This window comes from Phlebotomus papatasi, chromosome 3 (genome assembly GCF_024763615.1).
Source record: "Phlebotomus papatasi isolate M1 chromosome 3, Ppap_2.1, whole genome shotgun sequence".
In the NCBI taxonomy this organism is placed as follows: Eukaryota; Metazoa; Arthropoda; class Insecta; order Diptera; family Psychodidae; genus Phlebotomus; species Phlebotomus papatasi.
Genome location: NC_077224.1, coordinates 2467967 through 2491711, shown reverse-complemented (window position 1 = coordinate 2491711; position 23745 = coordinate 2467967). Strand labels below are relative to the sequence as shown.

Sequence of the window (23745 nt, the reverse complement as noted above, 5' to 3'; positions counted from 1 at the left end):
TCTTCTTCTTTTGAAAATCACGCCAAATTAAATTTAATTCAGCCCAATTTTGAATCCGAAAGAATGGAACATATTTATGCAAATCTTTTGAGAAAAAAAGAGAAGCGAATTTTGATTTCTTGAAATTTTACCGATCTAAAAGGTGTGCAAGAGCCATACAACATAGTAACTAAAAATTAAGTAAATGTAAGGAACAGAATTGAAATATTAATAAAGAAACAAAGAAACCATGTAAAAATATCTACAAAAGAATTATTAAAAAGTTTACAAAAAAACCTCTAAAAATGTTGTAGAACTTTGGGAAAAAAACATAACAAATATGTACTTAATATTAAGCAATGATAAAGTAAAATCTGGAAAAGGTTTGACTAATGTCTAATATTAAGCTTTGCAAAAAAATCCTTCAGATTGTTATCTTGCACCGATTTTGATTACTTCCGAAGCATTAAGAAGTAATGAGAAAAATCAAGAGAAACTGTAATACATTGTGAAATTAGCTTTCTTACTAGAAATTCTCGAAAAAACAATTGAAAAAAAAACATTTAAGTGCTAAGTAAATTTTAGGCCGGTTTTAATAATTTTAACCATTTTTTAAGGCTTATTTTATTATTCGTATCGACTTATAGGAAGTTTTTTTGTTTTGATACTTTAGATATATAGGGCTGCTTTTCCTTCTATTTTTAAATGGAACTAAGCCTTATCATAATGCAATTTTGCTTCCAAATTCGTTTTGGGTTTGATTTCTTGAGATTTATAGTGATAATCCTATTTTCCCAAAGTGCTTAGGAAGGTCTGTCCTTCAGAGAGTGTATTTAGAACTAAGTTTATTATCTTTAGAACTAAGTTTATGGCACACCTTCTAGATCAAGAAAATTTCATGTAATCAAAATTCACATATCTTTCCTTCTTAAAAGTTTTGAATTTGTCTATCTCACTCTTTCGAATTCTTCTTCTTCTTTTGAACGTCATAGAAAATTCAATTTAAGGTAAAGTGCTCTCGAGTCGACTGGTTCCTTGACTCGGCCGGTGGTCAATATTTGAATGTTTGATGGTGAATTTCTATAAAATTGTCACTGATTCGTATTTATTTATAGTATAATTGACCTATTAATGTTACATCATACGCCAAATATTAGTGCAAATATAAATAAATTGAATAAATAACTCTACCGGTCGAATTGAGGCCACTTTACCTTAGTTCAATTCAATTTTGAGACTACGAGACTTCTACAAATCTTTTAAGAAAGAAAGGGATGTGAATTTTAACTTTATGAAATTTTCCTGATCTAAAAGATGTATTGGAGTCATTATGGCTCAGGCACGCCTTTTAGATCAGGAAAATTTCACGAAGTCGAAATTCAAATCCTTTTCTTTCTCACGCGGTTTGCATATCTCTATCTCATTTTTTCACACTCTGCTTCTTCTTTTAAATATCACTCCAAAATTAATTTAGCTCAATCGAATTTGGAGTACGATAGAATGAGATAGTTATATGTAAATTTTTTGAGATAGAAAATGATTCCAATTTCAACATGATGAAATTTTCCTGATCTGAAAGGTGTGCCGAAGCCATTAGAATTGAATTTTAAAATGTTCAAAAGCGTACATATTTGTCAAGTTTGACTAATTTAGAAACCAAATATTTTTTCATAAGTCACAGAGGCTTTTACTAATATTTATAGTCCGGGAAAAGCCTTTAAGAACCCATTAGAAAGACTTTTAGGATTTTCCAAAAATATTTCATTGTTTCCCAGAAGCTTTTCTTCAATACTCTGTTAAATTTTTAAATTTATTTATTTAAATGAATTTTAGTATAAGCTAAAAGAAGAACTGATCCAGATCATAAGAACAATAATAATAAATCATTAATGTTCTAAACACTGAAAAAAGAGGGTGCGATTAACTTTTATTGCTCGTAACTTTAACACTTTTTAAGGGTAAAAGTAATATGAAAAAGGGTAACTTTAAACCCTAATACACCTAAAAAGGGTAATATTTACACCGATTTCGGATCAATAATGCAGGGTAAAATTAACATTTCCGGAATGTTATTTTATTTTTTCGGATTTCTCTGTCAGTGTAGGATTCAATTTTAAAATTTTTAAATGCGTTCATATTTGACAAGTTTAACTAATTTAGAAACCAAATATTTTTTCATAAGTCACAGAGGCTTTTACTGGTATTTATAGTCCGGGAAAAGCAAAAGGATTTTCCAAACGTATTTAATTATTTCCCAAAAGCTTTTCTTGAATACTCTGTTAAATTTTCTTGTTATGAATTTTAGTATAAGCTAAAAGAAGAACTTAGCCGGATCATAAGAACAATAATAATAGGCCATCAATGTTCTAAATTCTTTTTCGGTTTATCCTCAGGCCTGTGGAAGCCATAATGTGGATTTTCTCAACCTTACAAGTCTCAGACAAAAAACTATTTAGATTTAATAGCAGAAAAGTTCAAGGTCTATGTCAAACTCTAATCATATTCTATGTTATTGTGTTTGCACTAAAATGTTTATTCTTGCAAATCTCACCCGCAATCAATATGCTTGAGTTTTATTTATGCTTGAGGAAACACCAGGAAATTTCCCGCAAAGATGAAAAATTATACCAGCTACCACTCTTAAGAACTACAATAAGACACTGATGGAAAATTTCCAAAATAAAAAAAAAGATCCAACAGCCAATTCACAAGATGAAATCACCAAACAGGGCTTAGCACAAACACTAATAAACTTTAAAAAAAAAGTACCTCATATATTCACGAAATTTAAACAAGAAAGACGTGGAAGGTTTTAAAATTGATGAAAACAAACAGAGAGCAAGAAAAATTCCATGAACTCTTGAACTCCCCTTTCTTCCACGTACAAAAATCCGCGAGAAATATCACGAGAGAGCGACTGATGTTGTATGCTGGCGTAGTTAGAGACAACTGAATTGGCGCCCGCAATGGACAGAGTTGTGAAGCGCGCGAGTTGATGATGATTCTGGTTTTCTTTGGTGCAAAAAGATCTTCAATATTACAGTTTGGCATATACCAACACTGAAATTGCTGATGCTGAGAGAGAGTCCATGAAAGAGAAGCATTCGATTGGACTTCTCTCAATTATGAACCTTATACATTGGATCATTTCATTAAACAATGGCACAAGGCCAAGAAGGTGTAATTTAGCATTCGTTCTGGGCACTGAATCGTTCCTGGGTTATTAACTTTTCCCTTTCAATACGTAATTTATCTCAACGGTCAAAACTGCCACATAAATTATGTTTCAAAACACGATTCAATGCAACAAAATCAAAAATTGAATTGAGGTTATGCTAATAACGGACCAGTATGTGAAATTAGAGGTTATAGTCATGCTTAGTTCGAATCTGCATAACCTATTTGAACAGAACAAGGTAATTTTAATTGGATAATGTCTTCTTGACTTATGCCGAAATAATCATCAAGATCGGTTAAGCAGGTGTCGAGATAATTGAGGTTATGGGTTATGAAAATTGTTTTTTTGATTGTGGCGCTCCTAGCATTGGTCCTACGAAGTTCTAATGTTCTAGAAAGTTGTTGCGCTTTCCAAGACCTTTAATTTGCGCCCTCACTCGACAAAATCGGTCAAACAGAACCGGATGGATACACAGCAGAGTTCCTCAAATTTGAACTCCTCAAGTTTGAACGACGGTTGAATTCAAAATGTAAAATTTGAGGTTATGCAAAGAAATTTTTGCGTGGAGTCTAGATAAAAAAATATTTTTCTCTAGTGTTTCCTCAATATTATCTATTATATTAACTTCCGCATCAAATTCCATTTATTTAACAATAAATTACGTTGTTATTATTCACTAAAGTTGTTTTTCTTAATTTAGGGAAAGTGCATTTCACATCAAGACCGTTACCTTTTTGAAAATATTATTCAAATTTGAGGAGTGGGAAATGTCATCTATACCCCCCAAATGTTCAAATTTGAGGAACTCTACTGTATGACGTTTTGAATTTCGTGAAATTTGACCACTGATATCTCCGGTTTTATTGTAACCAAAGCGAATCCATGCCACTTTTTGTAAACTTCATAGCCTAGGCAACAACACTCTAAAATTTGATCGAAATGCCCAATCCCCATAGCAAAATTCCATGGAAATTCTAGTGAAAAACTACCGTCCAAATTGCAATAATCCGCGGAATTTGATGCTAAAATTCCAGGAAGTTTTCCATGGAATTTGGAGTTGGAAATTCCATTGGAATCATAGGTCTCTATGGAATTTCAAGTATGATCCACTGGAATTGTAGCGTTAAGTTCCACGGAACTCCGTGGAACATTCATATGAAAAATCAAACGTGAATCGTCCACGGGATAAGCTGCAGAAATCCTATGGAAAATTCCACCATCTTTCCACAGGGTTTTCCATGGTTTTTTCCACTATTTTTCTCGAAAGTCTAGCAAATAAAATGGAGTTGTGACAACATGGATAATTTGTTTCTAAACCTTCCCCCATAGCAAACTTCCGAGGAAATTCCATTGAAAATTTTGCGTCAAATTCCGGTCATTCCATGGAATTTGGACGCTAAATTTCTGCAAAGTCTTCCATGGAATTTTTCCAAGGAGAGGCGATTGGAAATAGCCATTCCATGGAAAATTTGAACAACATTCCATGTAAATTCAGCGTCACTTTCTAGTGGAAGTCCATGGAAAGTTTATATGGAAAATTAAACGTGAAACGTCCGCGGATTCCACTGGAATTTTCTATGGAATATTCCAAAAGTTTTCCTATGGATTTTCCATAGATTTTACCACAACACGCCCCCTTTTTGTAGGAAAATTCCTTCTTATTTCCTGAGAAAATCCAAGGAATAATTCCACGGAAAATTCCACTACCTTTCCATACAGTTTTTTTTTAAGAAAATTCCACACGTTTGTTTTTTCCTTTTACCGCTAAAATATGTTTGTGGCGCTACAAAATAAATGAATTATTTTGCTCGCAAATTTTATGCAAAGATCTTAATGATTTCTGTGTCACTTTTATAATATTATGAATTATGCGACGCTGCGTTTTGTGTAGATAATAGTGAAGTGATAACATTAAACAGACTGCGGATCTAAAATTTACGTGTTTTTATTTCATGGAATGTATTTTTTTTAGGAAAATATTTTTATTTGTACGATAGCATTTTTTTATCTAAAGTGTAAATTCGTTATCGCTGATCCAATAAAACATATTAAAATCCTCGTGAAATTTACTATTTCTTTAATATTGGGAAATTAAAATATGAGATGCATGTGACAGCTTCATTTTTCCTCCATTTTATTTGAGTGGAAAAATCCAAAAACATTTCCATGGAAGTATTCCACGGAAAAAATCCGTTGTAAATCCATGGGAATTTCCTTGGAATGTATTATGGAAAATTCCGAGGAATTTTTTGCTTGTTATTCCTATTCCTCTTTCTTTTGCTAATGGGATGGCACTTTCGAGAAATATGAGGTTAAATTTTGACGCTATCGCAGCACCACCTGTGGTGACTTTTTGAACTTCCACCTGAAAGTGTTCATCGAGGCGAAACCAAAAAGCCAAAATTTAGGCCAATATGTTAATTAGAACCAGAGATAAAGGCCGGTCAAATTTCGAACTTTTTACCCTTATAGCTCGGGTCAGGGGTTATAGATCGACTTAAGTATTTTTTTTTGTTTGATAGGTATAATCAGCGGCTACAACATACTAAAATTTCAGCCCGATGCACAGTGGAGCTTTTGAGTTATTCAACTTAGAAAATTGAAAATTCCACGAAAACTTTCCAAAACGCCATCTTTTTAATTCTGACAATTATCACCGAAGTTATGGTCATTTTAAAATTTTTTTGGACCCTTATAGCTCGGGTCAGGGGGGTCAGGGGACTTGTTTGGTAGAATGAAATTTTGATAGAGTATCGAATTCTTCGAGAAATTGTGGCTTATAATGGTATAAGACCAAATATCATTTTGTATTAAATATATTAATCACTAAATCATCAGTCTCTGAAAATTGTATTCGGATTTTTTTTGGAACACTTTATGACATTATAATACGGAATATGTATTATTATACGGAATATTATACGGAATTTCTTAGGATTTTCCAATGCATTTTTTCTTAAGATGTCCCATGGAATTCCTTAAGATTTCTTATAGAAACATTTAGGATTTTAATATGTCCTATGGAATTTTTAGGACTACCAATAGAATTCCACAAGAGTACCTATGGAATTTCTTGGGATTTTCCAATGCAGTTTCTTGAGATTTTTTATGGACTTCCATAAGATTCAAAATAAACAAAAAAACCATTAGGAAATCGTATTGCATTTTTTAGGGCTAACTATGGAATTCCACAAGATTACCTAGGGAATTTCTTGGGATTTTCCAATGCAGTTTCCTAGGATTTCTTATGGACTTCCTCAAAGTTTAATATAAAAAGACCATTAGGATTTCCTATTGAATTTTTTAGAACTACCAATAGAATTCCAAAAGATTACCTGCAGAATTACTTAGGATTTTCCCATACAGTTTCTAGAGATTTTCTACGGAATTTCTTAAGATTATCTATAAAAACCTCTAAGATTTCCTATGGAAATTTTTGGGGCTAACTATGAAATTCCACAAGATTACCTATGGGATTTTCCAATGCAATTTCTTAAGATTTCCTAAGAAATTCCTAAAGATTTCCTGTAGAATCCTTTAGGATTTCCTATAAATTTTTTTAGGACTATCAATAGAATTCCACAAGATTACCAATGGAATTTCTTGGGATTTTCCAATGCAGTTTCCTAGAATTTCTTATGGACTTCCTCAAAGTTTAATATAAAAAGACTATTAGGATTTCCTATTGAATTTTTTAGAACTACCAATAGAATTCCAAAAGATTACCTGCAGAATTACTTAGGATTTTCCAATGCAGTTTTTCAGGATTTTCTACGGCATTTCTAAAGATTATCTATGGAAACTTCTAAGATTTCCTATGGACATTTTTAAGACTACCTATGAAATTTTATAAGATTTCCTATGGACATTTTTAAGACTACCTATGAAATTTTATAAGATTACCTATGGGATTTTCCAATGCAGTTTCTTAAGATTTTCTATAGAAACTATAGAAATTTCCTAGGACTATCAGTAGAATTCCACAAGAGTATCTATGGAATTTCTTGGGATTTTCCAATACAATTTCTTAGGATTTCATATGGAATTCCTTAAGGTTCCATATAAAAAAACTATTAGGATTTCCTATTGCATTTTTAGGGATAACTATGAAATTCTACAAGATCACCTATTGGGATTTTCCAGTGGAGTTTCTTAGGATTTCTTACGGAATTCCTTAGAATTTCCTATGGAATTCCATAAGACTTTCAGAAAACATGCTTTCTGGAAGTAATCGCATCATAGCAGGAAGATGAAGCTAGAAATTATGCCACTTGCTCAATCAATGAGCGATATGTCTGTACATGAGATTCTCTCCCTTCCCCGATTGATCTTGAGTGCTATTCTGCGGAACTCTTTTGGCTGCTGGGCAAAAGATAATCTGCAGCAGAAGAAGAAGAAAACTTCCAAGTATGTGTTTTGTGTTGGAAAAGAAACCTGTTGAAAGTCTCTCTTTCTTCTAAAACTAGTTTTCAAACACTGTCTTTTTTTTTGCTGCCAATCCTCTGCTCTTCCTTTCCACCAAATGCTTTCGATTGAATTTGAAATTTATATTTTTGCAAAGTATAAAATATCTATTACACCCGCTTCAGTGTTTGGAATATAGAATACCGAAAAGAAATATTATTATATAAAAAGATCAAAAAACATAATAAAATTCTGTCCTCTACAGATTCCTCGTTAATCATCCATATTATTTTCATAACTGATTCTTTTATTCATGAAGTCACTTCTCTATGCCTCTTTTCCATGTGATTCTCATCCAAGTGAGATTTTAACAAACACACCACAATTGATGATAAATGACACGTCATAAAATATTTGCTATGTTACACATTTTACACTGAATACATTTAAATCGCACGATTTTAGGGTATTTTTGCGTTCAAAATAACGTTACGGAAAAGATCAGAAAAATAATCAAAAATGTCATCATGTAAATTCCCACGCTTTGGGATTTTATCAAAACAAAAATAATGCAGAATCGGGATTAGAAAGTGAAAGTTAATGCCACAATCACGATGCAATCAATTTTATTCTTTTGAAATCAATCCACATTTTAGAATGACCACAATCTTCTTCACAAATTCGAAATTGGTTTTTTTTTGGTTTTAATTTTTTAAATCTAGATTTACGATAAACCTTCCTGAATTTCAATTTGAAAAATCCGAAAAATTGATTTTCAGTTTTAGCAGTTGTTTCATGTTTTAGAGCAATATTTTTCATAAAATTTATGAGGCGATTATATTGACTCTGTTTTTGCAAAATGAAATCCCCAAAGCACTCATAAATTATTCTACTGTGTATTTTATGGTGAGTATTTTCACATGGATTTTGTATTGAGTGAATTTTACACACAATTTTAAACAGTCGCCAAAGTATAATAGAATAGAGAAGAATTATTGCAAATTATTATTCATCAATAAACACCGCGTTGTTTGATGACTTTCTTTGTTCTATTCTTTATTTTTTAACAAAGGCCAAAGTATTAAATAAAAATGAGGTAAGTTAAGTTGAACAACTCTTCGAGTTGTTGGTTTAACTATTTGAATTTAAAAAATAATTTAATCATTGAAAATTTACGAAAATAGTCGGAAGAAAATATTGATCAAAAATTGCTAAAAAAAATTACAGAAAATAAATAAAATAAACTCATTAGGATTTCTAACAAAGTTTTTTTTTAGGATTTATAGACTCTACACTGAAAGAAATCCGAAAAAGTCAAAATAGCATTCCGGAAATGTTAATTTTACCCTGCAGTATTGATCCAAAATCGGTGTTAATATTATGCTTTTCAGGTATATCAGGGGTTAAAGTTACCCTTATTCATGTTAATTTTACACTTAAAAAGGTGTAAAATTAACATTAAAAAATGTTGATATATTTTTACACCCAAAAAGTGTTAAAGTAATGACGAAGAAAAGCTAATCGCAGCCTCTTTTTTTCTCAGTGTATAGCTCAATTGGTACAGCACTCATCTGGATAAAAAGAGGACCTCAGTTCGATCCTGGGTGGAGATAGGATTTTGCTAAAATTTTAATTCATTCACAAATTATAAGGACACCATTTCGAAATCGGAAATTGGTTAAAAAATATTTTACATCCAAAAGAAATGAAAAAAAAAATTAAAATTTAAGCAATTCCGTTTAAAATTGGTTCTTCGAGAGTGAGAGACCTTTTACCATTTTTATAACATGAAAAGGGAGGTTTTTCCGGTCATAGGTGTCTATTGACGAAATGTTTGATTAGGCTATCCAAATACATCCAAAAATAAACAAAATCGTAGCACTCAATCTTAAGAAAAGCAACGTTTTAGAGATTGAACGGAAATGGAGAATGATAGAAAGAAGAGTAAAGGTGGAAGATAAAATTACTTTGTAAATAACGTCGAGAACTATTTCTTTATCGAAGACCGGAAAACGATATCTCTTACCGTTTGGCTCCTAGGTCGATAAAAGGCCCAAAAAAGGCAATGGGCAAAATACTCCAACCTTTCGCCACGAATGAGACCTGTACCATCGAATAAGTGTTCAGTGTCGAATAAGTCAGTGTTGAGAAATACCAGAAAAACATGGTTTTGAGGGAAAGGACGTAGAAAGAAAAGATTAATATAATTTTAAATATAATAGTTAGGGATTTAATAAAATAATTTCTCTTGGAAAAGGAAAAATTAGGAAATCATCATTCATGTTAGCGTTTAGGGTTAAGGTCATAAGTTGAAAACCAGTGATAAGCCCAGATAAGCTTATGGTAGCTGAGATTCTTTACAGGCGACCTCGAAATCAACTTCTAGCCACTCATCGATATTTAACCTTTGTCGAAAACCGCTTGTCGATATCTCTCTTCGTTCTCTCTCCAGAAACGTTTGTACTCCGGACGGGACGGACGGGACGTCCACGAAAATCGATTTTTAGCGCATAAATGATAATCGTGATCTATGTGATTGTAAAGAATCTCAGCTAAAACTTTCTCTATATCGCAAATTTACTTACACAAAACATTTATGACCAAAAATACTCACACTCTTTCTAAATGAAACTGATAGAGAATGTCATACTTTAATCGAAGAAGCAGTAATATGACGATCAATAAATTATTTTTAGTGTTAATAAAATAAATTTAAATGGCTAAAAGACTTCATGGGGAACACTTTTATTTAGAAGGAACGTCCGCAGGAATATTGGGTTAGGTAAAAAGTTCTGAGCCTCTTCCGCTAAGTGTCTTTAGTGAGCAATATCTTATCATATGTAAAACGCATCTGGTCATACTAAACGGTATTTTCAAGGTGACAAGACTCTTCAGAATTTTTTTTGACAGTTTCACGTTTAGTGAAGTTACTTGCATGTCACAAGCTTTTCAAAATTAAGGTAAAAAAGAGAAAATTCGATATATTCTTAAGTATTACTACACAAACAAAGGTAAAATGGCCAAGCAGGAGGCCGGAAAAACTTATGCTGTCTATGGATCCAATACAGTATCCGATGCAACAGCAAATCAGTGCTTCAAACGATTCCTTTCTGGTAAAATTGACTACGAAGATGAGGCACGCTCTGGTAGGCTAATTGTCGAAAATGTCGATAGAATCATGAAAATCGTCGAGTTGGATCAGCACAGGAGTACTTTTTTAAATTCCTAAAAACTGAAGATTAACCAAAAAATAGTTTGGAACCATTTGTAAAAGGCTAAGCTCAGAAAGAACCTATATGTATGGGTGCCACGTGCCTTGTTCGAATTATCGTAAAAGAACCTTTTGAACCGAATTGATGTCAGCGATTCCTTGATGCTGAAACGTAACGAAATGGACCCAGATTTGAAATGAAAGATTTAAAATGGCGATGAAAAATGAGTCGAATGCGTGAACAACGGTTGAAAATATCGTGGTCCAAGCGTTGATGAGCCGGCACAAACGATCGAACAGCCCGGATTAATAACCAAAAAGGTCAAGAACTGATCAGATTGAAGCGCCTAGAATTAGTCAACAGATTTTTAACGAAACTCCAGAAGTTCCGAAGTAAATAGGAGATTTTATTACACGCGCTGTGTAGTACAGACCTAGCACTATGCGACTATCACCTTTTCAAACATTTTTCAAACTTTTCTTGATGGTACAAAACTGTCCTCAAAAGAGGCTGAAAATTATGAAATTGTGGAATTATGAAAGTTCCCTAAAAATTAACGAAAGTTATCGTTTAAAATCGCGCATATTTCATGTATAAATCGGATAATCCTCACATCTTCAAAATAAAACTTAAAATGACTCAGAACTTTTTACTTGACCTAATATTTTTTTTTAAAGGTTTTAGCGTTTGTAACAGATTTTGACTCTTTGTTTCGATGCCATGTTTTGTGGGTAAGGTCAGAGTAAAAGTAAAAAGAATAAACAAAGAGTAAAAACAAAAAAATCATTCCGAAATGGAAAGAAGACCGATATAAACTAATAAAATGTAAAAAAAAAATTAAATTGCGAGTTTTAAAAACGAAAAAAAGAGTTTCAAGATTTTTTTCTTTTATCACCCGGCATATAAATAAAAAAACGCAATGAGGAACGGATGGTTTTTTTTTTTGAGCTTGTTGGACCATAATTATCCGAGATAATTGAAAGTTGAGTAATTGAAGAGAAACCTTCCCTTGGTCGTCAATGATTCTAAATCGTCTTTTCCTTAATGCTCTTTCTCTTTTTTGATTATTTTGAAAAATGTTATTTGCAGTGATAAATAAAAGTAGAAAAAAAATTGTCATGGTCGGAGATTTGATATCGACTTCTTCATAGTGTAATTCCATGATGATGAGCATTATTTTCTCTGAATCGTTTAAAGTACAACTCTTGGTATTTCATTTTCTAATAATGTATTTGATAAAGAAATGCAAACTTATTTAACTGATAAATATGAAAAAAAAACACAGTTTTTGTAGAAGGTTTGATAGAGTTATGACCTTGTCGAATTCTCACTAAAACTGAACGGAGATCGAATCTTCCGACTGATTTAGCAAATATTCTTTTTTTACACAACATAAATATTTACACCTTTTAAGAGTAAAATCAACATGAAAGAAGGGTAACTTTAACCCATAATACACCTGAAAAGAGTAATATTTACACCGATTTTGGATCAATATTGCAGGGTAAAGTTAGCATTTGCGGAATGTTATTTCAACTTTTTCGGATTTCTTTCAGTGTTGTAATTAATCTGAGATTTTTTCTTTAAGAATTTATGAAGAAATCAAGATGTAATAAACCAATCCATTTTAATTTAAATCTCCTTTTGAATGGGAATGATTCACAATTTTTGTGAGTAACCCTAATTCCTCCTATGGACCAAGAGGTAAATCAAATTTCGAGGAAATTGCCACTCAAACAGGAAATGTGATATTGAAAATTGAAAATTACACAGAACTAATTGATGCCCAATTTGCAATTTTGGCCTAACCATCAGAAATCTTTAATAAACCATCAAGTACGTGTCATGAAGTTGAAATTCACAGGAGACACTCCAAAGGTGCACAATAAATAAAAAAAAAGAGTAGAGACAAATGAGATAATGAAGAAAAATAAGTTGTAAATCGTGGGGAATTGCTTGTGGTGGTTAAACTTACGAAAAATTTACATTCAATTGCCTCATTTGTCCTTCCGCAACATTGAATCTCGGCATTTGACGAGGGCAAAGAATGGCGCACAGGAGAAAAAAAGTACCTCAAAATGATGAATTAAAAGTGTATCTAGAATCTTTTCATCTCCTCTCCAAGCGCACACAAACAGAGCAAAATTTTATATTGAAGAATGTGTACAAAAAAAATCAGTTGAGAATAGGAGTAAATTACAATTGTAGATACTTTTTGTTTTTTAGTCGTTGCTCGAACTCTAAAGAGAGAGACAGTGGCAAATATAGTTCTTGCATATTTGGATAACTTCATACATTATCTACGGACCTTCCATTATTGGAAGTTTCCAGGAAAAAAATCGTTTGACCGTTTTGGAGATATCGGCTTTATAATTCCACTGACCCCTTACAAAAGTAAAATGGAGAAGGGATACGTAATTGGTAATCACTAAACCATCTTTGTTCTTTCTGTCCGAAATATGTTCTTTCGGTTATTATCACTTTTACGGAATAATTAAAATCGACTATGAATGGAAATACCCGATTTAAAGTATTCGGACAAGTCATAATTAGGCAAAAGGATCCTTGAATTTCTAATTGGATCGATATAACAGAGTGGACACTATAAATTGCTTTCTTGCGATATTTGTGGGATTAAATGAAACTATTATTGCTTTTTTCGTTGATTTTTTAAAAAGGGGTTTGATTTGTTTATATTAATTCTCAGTCATTTAATCAATACCACTAATTATTAATATTTTGGTCATGATTTGATATTGATTTTAAAATATTGTGGGATTCACTCTATAGCACACGATGAAATTAATTGTAAGACATTGTGCTATAAATATTAATACGTTATGGGATTAATTTTAGGAATAATGTGGGATTGATAAAAAAAATCAGAAAGATTTTTGGTCAATAGTAGCATTTTTGGAACATTTGGAATTGATTTCCAGAATATAGAGAGATTGATTAAAACAATACAGTGGGATTGATTTTCAATAAAACGTGGTATTGATATTAGAAAAGAGATGATTTCACTGATTTCATGTAAATCGTGGGATTGATTTTTAGAATATCGTTTGATTAATTTCACAACATAATGGGATTGATATTCAGCAAAATGTGGTATTGTTTTTGGAAAATAATAAGCATTAATTTAGGAAATACTGTACTGATTTTCAGTAAATTGTGGGATTTATTTTCAGTAAATAGTGGGATTGGGTTTAGAAAATAATGGGAAAGTTTTTTTTTCAGTAAAAAGTAGCATTTGTCTGGAACATTATAAGATTAATTTTAGGAAAAACTGGGATTCATTTTAAACAAATCGTGGGATTAATTTAAAAAGAATGATTGGAAATCCTTTAACCTTTCCAGTAAATACCAGATTTTTCTTTTAAACATTATGAGATTGATTTTTAATAAATCGTGGGATTGATTTTGGGACATATTGGGAAATCTTTTTAGGAAATAGAAGTAGTTTTCTTGGAACATTATGGGATTGATTTTTAGTAAATCGTGGGATTGATTTTAGGAAGTAATGGGAAAGCATTTTTTTTTAAATAAAAGTACCATTTTTCGGAACATTATGGGATTGATTTTCAAAATCTACTGGGATTGATATCACAACATGATTGGAATAATTTTCAGCAAAATATGGCGTTGATTTTTAGTACATATTGAAAAACCTTTTTAGAAAATAGTAGCATTTTTCTCAACATTATGAGACTAATTTTCAGAGAAACGTGGGATTGATTTTAGGAAAAACTGGATGAGCTTTTTAGTAAATAAACAGCATTTTTTGGAGCATTATGAGATTGATTTTCAGAATATCGTGAAGTAGGTTTTAAAATATAATGGGATTGATTTTGGGACATGTTGGGAAAGAATTTTTGCAAATAGTGACACTTTTTCTGGCATTAATTTGAGAACAACATTTCTTTAACAAAATAATGGGATAGATTTTCGGAAAATCGTGGGATTGATTTTAAGACATCTTGGCTAAGCTTTTTAGTAATATATATAGGAATATTGTGGGATTGATTTCCGAATATATGGAGGAACAGCTTTCTTAGTAGGTAGTAGCATTTTCTTTTGAAACATTATGGGATTGGTTTTCAGTGCATAGTGGGATTGATTTTGAGTCTTATTAGGAAACCATTTTAGTAAATAGTGGTATTTATTTTATTCTTAACGAACAGTGAAATTAATTTTCGTTTTCAATGAATCGTTGAAGAAATTTCACGATATAGTGGGATTGGTTTTCAGAGTATTGTGGCATTCATTTTAGAATACAACGGGAAAGCTCTTCACTTTACAGTGGCTTTTTTACAAAATTATGGGATTGATTTTCCACATGGCGTTGATTTTAGGAAATAGTGGGAAAGCTTCTTAGTAAATTACAATAGAAATTATTTAGGTGGAAAATCATGGGATTGATCATCAGTAAACTTTGGAGTAGATTTTGAAACATATTGGGATTGCCTTCTTCTGGTATTGATTTTATGACATAACTAGAAAGATTTATAGTGCACAGTGCCATTTATGGACAATTATGGGATTGATTTTCCTCAAATCGTGGCGTTGAATTTAGGAAATAGTTAGAAAGCTTTATATAAATATATTATTTTAATTATTATTAAATTATTTTGGTCGAAAGTCATGGGATTGATCATCAGTAAACTTTGGAACATATTTTGTGGCATATTGGGATTGCCTTCTCCTGGTATTGATTTTATGACATAACTAGAAAGCTTTATACAAATATATAATAATTATTATTAAATTATTTTGGTGGAAAATCATGGGATTGATCATCAGTAAATTTTAGAACAGATTTTGAGACATATTGGTATTGCCTTGGTATTGATTTCAGAACATAACTAGAAACTTTGTAGTGCACAGTGCCATTTATGGACAATTATGGGATTGATTTCAGGGTATAACAATTTTGATTTTTAGTGACATTTGTTTCAGGACATGTTGCGAAAATGTTTACTGTGTCCAGGTAAGTACTTGTTGTGGGATTGGTCTAATAACATTGTGGGATTGATTTTACATGTTTGTGGGATTAAGTAGATTTTACAATCCAATCCCACATATTCTTAAAATGAATCCCACAATCTTCTCAACTGAAAATTTCGATTTCTGTGCATTGGGATTCCCTTTATTGCATTGATTTCAATGCCAAATTAATTAACCATTCACGGAATGTCTAAATTCCACCAATTTCGAGCACTTAGCGAACTTTCCAGTGCTCTTAACCATTTTTTCATCTTTTTAATTCAATTCTCGTGGCATATCGACACAACGTGCTCGTCATTTGAGAACACTATGGGAGTTGGTTCACTGTGATGTGAGTTTTATATTAAAAATAGCACAAACAGCAACAACAACGTATAATTGTGGAAGAAATATAATCACGAAGAGTGAGACTCTCTTAAGGTTATTTGTCCATAATAGCCTATTCTGTGGCATGGACTATTTGTACCATAAAGGGGGGCTGTGGAGGGTGGAAATGTTGATAAATACAGGGAAAAAAATCTAAGAGAGAGAATTGAATTTGAGGTGAAACTTGAAAATAATGCAAACAAGAGTCAAGAAAAATTTTGCAGTTGATATTGTGAACGATTTAATGCTTGTTTTTTTTTGTAAGGAGAAGGCGGCTCAAGATGATAATGCCGTGCTTCAAACAATCCCGGCAATCACCTGTCTCAATCATCTCTCATTCCACCTGAAGGTTATCCTCCTTTGTGCCAAAGAGGAAAACAATGGTCAGTGCACAAAATTCTCACAGACTCGAAATTCTCCAGGGGGTGAATTCTCTAACTTTGTGAGAACGTGAGAAGTGCTAAAAATGAGAAAATACCGAAACTTGTCACTAAGTGTGATTCTCTATGCCCATTTTTGTGAGACTTGTCACGATATTTTCGTGCCACTTCTCACGCGATGATGGTTCGGTGACTCGGAGGAAATTATGGGAAATGTGGCTGAATCGATAGATTTTGAAGGATGTTTAGGGGCCTGTGAACACAATAATGATAAGGAGCAACTAATTTTTCACCTGTTTGATCTCGGGTATCAATAAAAATTCATTCTGTACGGATGAAATACTTCACTACTTTCTCAGGAACTGAACCACAAAAAAAAACAAAACTTGTTATCACTAAAGTTACAAAGTCACTAAACTAAAAGAAACCACATATCTCACTCGACATTCTAATTCTAATAATTGTTTTTATTACTTTATTCGCGAAATTATAAAACTCACTTTAGACACAAATACGTTGACGTTGACACATCACTTTTGCATACATCTCAGAGGAAGAAAATTTTCGCCTGCGGGCTGGTTCAAAATTTAGAGCAAAATAAGTACTAAAATTGGTACTAAAAGGTTGCCCTCTACTGCTGTCAAAAAGTCGCGGGAAAAATTGTCACTAACTTCTCACTCAAGCATACAGAATCATAAAATATGAGAAAGTGAGAACAAAGTGGTCGAATTTTTTCGTGAGTCTGTCACTGGTGACCAACTCACCAAAATTAGAGAATTTACCCCCAGGTGGTCTAGCTCGAGAGAGACGATAGAGCAAGCCCCTCTGGAGAACAATTTGGTCGGAAAAGCCTCTTTTATGCAATACAATATCTTTTCATTGAATCTTCGTGAGTCACCTCAAGAGCTTTGAGGTGAAATATATAATTTTCACTTTTTTTTCTTGTTCCCTTCCCCCGGATCACCTTCATCTTTACCCAATCATCACAATTTTGACCAAATAACTCTACAATAATCTCCACAGAAAATAGTCGTGGAAATATTTACAATTACCCAATGGTACTACTTCTTCTCTTTATTCTCAATATTTGCAAATTATATTCATAATAATGAACATCACGGAAGGTACATATGAAGGCCTACCCGTGAGTATTGATGCTAGAAAAGTTTACTCACAGCTTTACTCACGATTCAATTGTAAAACCAAATATTTCAGCATATTTCTCGCTAAATGATTTATTTTTAACTAATTGATTGGACATGCAAATTTTGCATCAATATGATAATTGATGCAAACTCTGGGCAAATTTGTCGATTTTAGATACTTTCTCTTCGAGATAATTGGCGATAAATCAGAATTTTCTATTTGATTAGACGATGAATTATTGATTTAAAATCGCGGAAAAATTTTACACGTTTTACGGCAAATAAAAAATGGCGGAAAAACGTGTTTAAAAATGATAGAACCACCATTTATTTTAGGGTTATTTGTTACCAAATTTCTAATTGAAATACACAGAATTTTTGAGGTTATCTTCAACATAACCTAACAATTTATAATCACTTTTTGCTCAAATAAAAATGTTGTACTACTTGAATATTCCCATAACTGCAATTCTTTTCAAATAGCCAACCATTTGCATAAAGTTTTTGTTGAATGAGTTAAAATTAAAAAGAAAAACAGCACTATAGAGTTGAATAAATAATCAAGATTTTATGACGATTACTCACAAGTAATGCGGTGTTTCTTTAACTCGCTATTTATGGTCTACATAGGTGCTTTTTATAACTTTACCATGATTCATTACTCAAATTCGCATTGCTGAATTTCCAATGAAGTCAAATTGGTAACCTAACCTCAAATATCACGCTATACTGCATGAAACAAATTCTCACTTCACAAGTAGACTTTGATAATTCCACAAGGTGGCTGAAGTACTTCCTGTTCGAATTTCGAAGTACTCAAGTGTCTCTCGGAACGTTTAGAATTTTCAGGATTTTCAGGAGGAAGTCTAGGCTTTTTGGGATTTCGACCCATTAAGGATTTTGGAATATTCGAGATTTTGTCTTTTTGGGACTTTAGAACGTTCGGAATTTTGACCTATTCAGGATTTTGGAAAATTCGAGAGTTTGATTTTTCGGACTTCAAAACGTTCGGAATTTTGACATTTCGGGATTTTGACCCATTTAGGATTTTGGAAAATGCGAGATTTTGACTTTTCGAGACTTCAAAACGTTCGGAATTTTGGTTTTTAGAGATTTTGACCCATTCAGGATTTTGAAAAATTTGAGATTTTGACTTTTCGGGACTACAGAACGTTTAGAATTTTGGCATTTTGGGTTCTTGACGCATTCAGGATTTTGAACAATTCGAGAATTTGACTTTTCGGGACCTCAAAATGTTAAGAAGTTTGGCATTTCGGGATTTTGACCCATTCAGGATATTAAAAAAATCGAGATTGTGACTTTTCGGGATTTAGGAACTTTGGGATTTTGACTTACATTATTTTAACTAGAACCCGGACTAACATAACCTCATTAGGAATATTGGCAACATATTTGCCAGGATCATTGTTAATTAGGTGTTACTCAGGTTACATCTAACCTCAAAAATTCGACGACATATTTCGAAATTAGAGACTCTTAATTTTTTTGTAATTCTAATTTTTAAAAATTCAAAACCAGTTTCAAATTCTCAAAAACCCTACAAGAGTCAAACGTTTTGAGTTAGAGTATTATAATCCTAGTGATATTTTAGGTTATGTTAAATATAACCTAAAAACAGCCATAAGAGGGTTATTTTGAAGCTAGTTTCCTTTAAATTTTTTGTCCGGATGCAAAATTCATGGTCAATAACTTCAATCTAGCTTCGAAGATGGTGATTTCCCAATTGCTTTTGATTAAAATTGAAATTTAATTTCCGTTATATTTTGTAGTTTTCTGTGATAAAAAATTGTTAAGTTTCTGAATCTGTTTAATTAGAGAAAAAGATACAGAACTTGTCATATTATTTGTATCTTGGATATTCAAGAGAATGACAAAATTCCATTGAAAATTCGAGTTTTTCTCACGGAAATTCAAACATAACCTCAAATTTAACTAAGTACCAATTATATCTCAATTGTACCTGAATTAATTTCAAGTCATTTCAGCTGATTCAAATGGAGCTTCAATTCCGTTTTGAAGGTTATGTTAAGCATAACCTCACATTTATAAATATCTTCTTGAATGAGGAGAACATTAAGAAAAGTGTAATATGTATTCATAAATAAGTAACCTATAGGTAATCTAGAATCTTCAAGAACTTCTTTGGGTTTATAAGAACCTTTCAGTCGGTTTACTGTTTTGAAGTTTGTGACCATCAAATTGTCATTTTGAGGTTATGTTATGCATAACCTCAAATGATTTTTAGGTAAATTCTCCCGATTTACCTTCGAATCGGTACATTGTGAACCGCAACCACTCAGGGCTCTTAAAGAGGGAAAGCTATTACTGAATGTTATTAAAAAGAGGCGCTTTAAAGCTCCTTTCTTATTGAACTTTGTAGACCTGTTGAAAAAGGCAACAGATCAAAATCCATTTTTTCTTTGTCTAAAAACTTTTAGGTTATACTAAGCCTAGCATAAGAAGATCCTTCACAACATTTTATATGACTGAAGCTCTTAAATAACCATTTAGATGAACTTCTAATAATGAAAATCCACAATCCAAATTAAACCTAACCTAAAAGTCCTAAAAGTTCTTTAAATTCTAAATGTGTCAAATTTAAGTCTAAGATTCAGATCAGTACCATTTAAAATATTTCTGGATCAATGTTTGTTAAAAGCTGAAAGACGCATTGGAGATTCTTTAATTGTATGTTACGATTTGGAAGTTTCTTGTTTGGGAAGACTTTTCTTTTTGAGGTTAGGTCATACATAACCTTAAATTCTAAAATAAACCTCTCTTCATCAAATAAGAGAATTCAACAGATAACCTTCGAAAATAGAAATTAGTAATATGAGGTTATGGTAAACATAACCTAATTTTTGCTCATTTAAGAGACTTTAAGGTGTAATTCAGGTTCTTTTTAATTCACAAAAGTATTTTTTTTTCTCAAAAATTCTTATAATCTGCTTAGAGCGCTCTTGGTTTTATTACTGAGACTACTAAAAGTAAAGTGGACTTGTTTATATTAGGTAGCTATTTTGCTTTAAAATCAAAAGACTGAGGAACAGTATTTAGTAATTTTCCAGTGATATTGAGCTTTCTTAACCTTTCAAAGTTCATCAAATTCTAACCTAAAAAATTTAATTAATTACCCTTCTTCATGTCGTAAATATATAAAAATAAATGCAATTCCCTTTTCCTTTTGTTTTGAAAGGATACTGTTTAGGTTAGGTTTTAAAGGTTATCTTAACTTAAGAGACCTAACCTAGAATTTTATAATTTTCAACTAAGTTTCTTAGATTGCATTTTGATACACAAAAAGGCACATAAAGTCGTAAAATTTCTTCATTACAACCCGCTAAGTTTTTCGTTTTTTCAACCAGAATTTACGCTGTTTTTTTTTCAAGGTTAGGATCGTCATAACCTCACATTTTATAAAAAAGTTTGACCGTCTGACACATAAATAAAACTGATTAAAATTCCAGCGCAATTGGTAGCTTTAGTACACGATTAATTTACTTTTTTATTTCCTTTTGATTTTATTTAGTGAAATAAAAAATTAAATAGTATAATTAAAATATTATTTCCACTATAAATTTCTTGTTGGTAGGTTTAAATGAGTTGAAGATTGTTTAATTAACTTCACATTGAAAATGTTTTAATTCTCAGTGAATTTCAGAGAAGAAAATAACTCAGGAGTTCCAAATAAAATATTTTTAATAAATTTAATAATTTTGACTGACGAAATAATGCAATTAACTAACATCCTGACCATTATGCAAGAGACTTCGTAAGTTACAAGCCAAAGAAATGCGCATTTCAATCATTTCTTAAAATTCACAGACTGACCTACATTTTTTTTTCCAATTCATGTACTTCCCTCGTCCTTCCCCCAAAGTGGAAGCATCATTATGATGCCCCCAACTGTAACAAAATGACTAAAAAAAAAAACTAAAATTAAAAAGCTTATGCACTCAACCCAGTGAAGGAGAAAGTAATGTATGAAAATTGCAGTGAAAACACATTCAATGATGATGGAATAAAATTACCATCATAAAACACGAAATGTAAGTTGGGAAATAATTTTTCCCATGGTCTCTTACCTCATCGGAAAAGTCACCGAGGTGCTTAACATCTTCCGTCTCGAGGAGTTCCTCCTTCTCTTCGCGTGACACAATTTTCTTCTCCTTCACCTCACGCACAACGCCATCTGGCGATGCTGGATGCCCCAGGAGACTGATACTCTTCCTGCCCATATCAATGGCCCCCACAACTTCCCCCGATGGCTCATCCTCCCCCAAATCTTTCCTCTCTGTCGTCTGACTCTCCTGCTTTTCCGTATCTTCTGTGGTATTTGTGGACACAATTGGTCCGGAATCATCAACGACCTTGCCATCTTCGAGTATCACTTGGCGCTTTACACGTGTCTCAATTTGTCGCGTTGTCGTCAATTCCGTCTTTTTCTTCTTGATCCATTCCTCTGATTGTGTGCATCCATTGTCCATTGTGGCGTATGCAATTGAGAGAGGGCAGAAGAGTTGCGAGGAAGAGAGACACACAAGAAAACAAGGAAATAAATATTTTTGCAGAGATTGTATGGGAGAAAAAAGCCACAGAGTGGCATTTGTTTGTAAACAATACATATTGGTTGCTTGAAAAATTCGTGAGGAAAACCTACTTTATTCATTAAGCAGAATATTGCTGAAAATGACTTAGGGTAAGTGTACGAAATTTCGGCCAGCTTGCAATTTCGGCCACCTTTTTTGTTCCTCGAATTTCCATGAATTTTTATAGTTTTTGCATACTCTAGACAATTCAAAAAAATAACAAAAACTGTCGCTTCGACAAACGAGATGACGTGAAAAAGACATTGGAAGAATTCCCGAAGGGCAAGGAACTATGAGAATGAAGGTGGCCGAAATAGGGCACCAAAGCTATGTCTACATTTTTATTTATTTTTTAAAAAAGTATAAAGATTGATTTTAGAGAAACTGAAGACGATAATATGTCTACAATGTTCCAAGGAACACTCCTTAAGAAGAAGTAACAAAAAAATCAATTTCTATTAAAAATATTACATTTCAAACTCGAGACTTTGGTGCTTGCATGCAACTATGCCGAAATTTGGCACACTTACCCTAGTCGTTTTTTAAGTTAAATTTTAAACCTTTAACGACGAGACCCTTTTTACGGACTGAAAATCAACAATAAAAATTAAACTGGGAAACATAATCAATGATAAGTCTTACATCTAACCTTGGAAAATTCAACAGAGTCTGATTCGGTGTATTTTGTGCTTCTATGAACGATAGGGACAAAAATAGCCCAAAAATTTAAGTAATTTCTCTGACAATACCAATGAATAATATTTTTCATTTTAATGTAAAATATTACGTATGAGTATTGTAGTTTTTATTACCAAAAGGATTTGGCTTCAAAAAAAAATTGGAAGTATAAAAAATAAATAAAATAAATTATGAATTTGAGAATTAAAAAATTCGCCATTTTTGAGCTTAAATATTTACTACATGGCAAATAGCTAGAGACTTGCAAAAAATATTTTAGATTTCTTCAACCTTCTACTTTACAATTATGTACAGACATAAGAAAAAAAAATAACTTTAGGTAGTCAGGAAAAATTATTTTCTTTATGGGACACCGGTGTCCCAATCATCCTTAAAGGGTTACACTTTACCTTGAAAAGAAGGAACAAAAAAATCAATTTCTATTAAAGATATTACATTTCAAACTTGAGACTTTGGCGCTTGCATGCAACTATGCCGAAATTTGGCACACTTACCCTAGTCGTTTCATAAGTGAAATTTTAAATTTTAGAACGTTCTATTAAATTTGGGGATCTCGTGGTGCAATTGGTAAGAGCGTCAGCTCTTTGGCGGAGAGATCCCTAGCTCGATTCTTTAGATTGTGAGATCAAGGTTTCCCGGTGCAAAAGAATTCTGTCAAGAACAGAGACTTTGTCTCATTTAGGGGGAAGTGGGGCTAGACTGATATACGATATAGTCCACATAATTTAAAAAAAAAGCTGAGCATTACCATACTGGAAGTTACAT

The 23745-nt window shown here is 32.3% G+C and overlaps 1 protein-coding gene across 4 annotated transcripts in view; it reads right to left on the bottom strand.

Moving 5' to 3' along the window:
- The window catches only part of LOC129806419 (uncharacterized), a 101840-nt gene that overhangs the window by 46195 nt on the left and 31900 nt on the right, over positions 1-23745 (bottom strand). For all 4 annotated transcript variants that reach the window (XR_008752163.1, XM_055854998.1, XM_055855001.1 and 1 more), the window contains exon 4: positions 21778-22154. Coding sequence is in view for 3 of the 4 variants with exons in the window: in XM_055854998.1 (XP_055710973.1) it covers positions 21778-22154 (377 nt within the window). In the remaining variant the exon portion in view is untranslated. The remainder of the gene's footprint in view (positions 1-21777; positions 22155-23745) is intronic.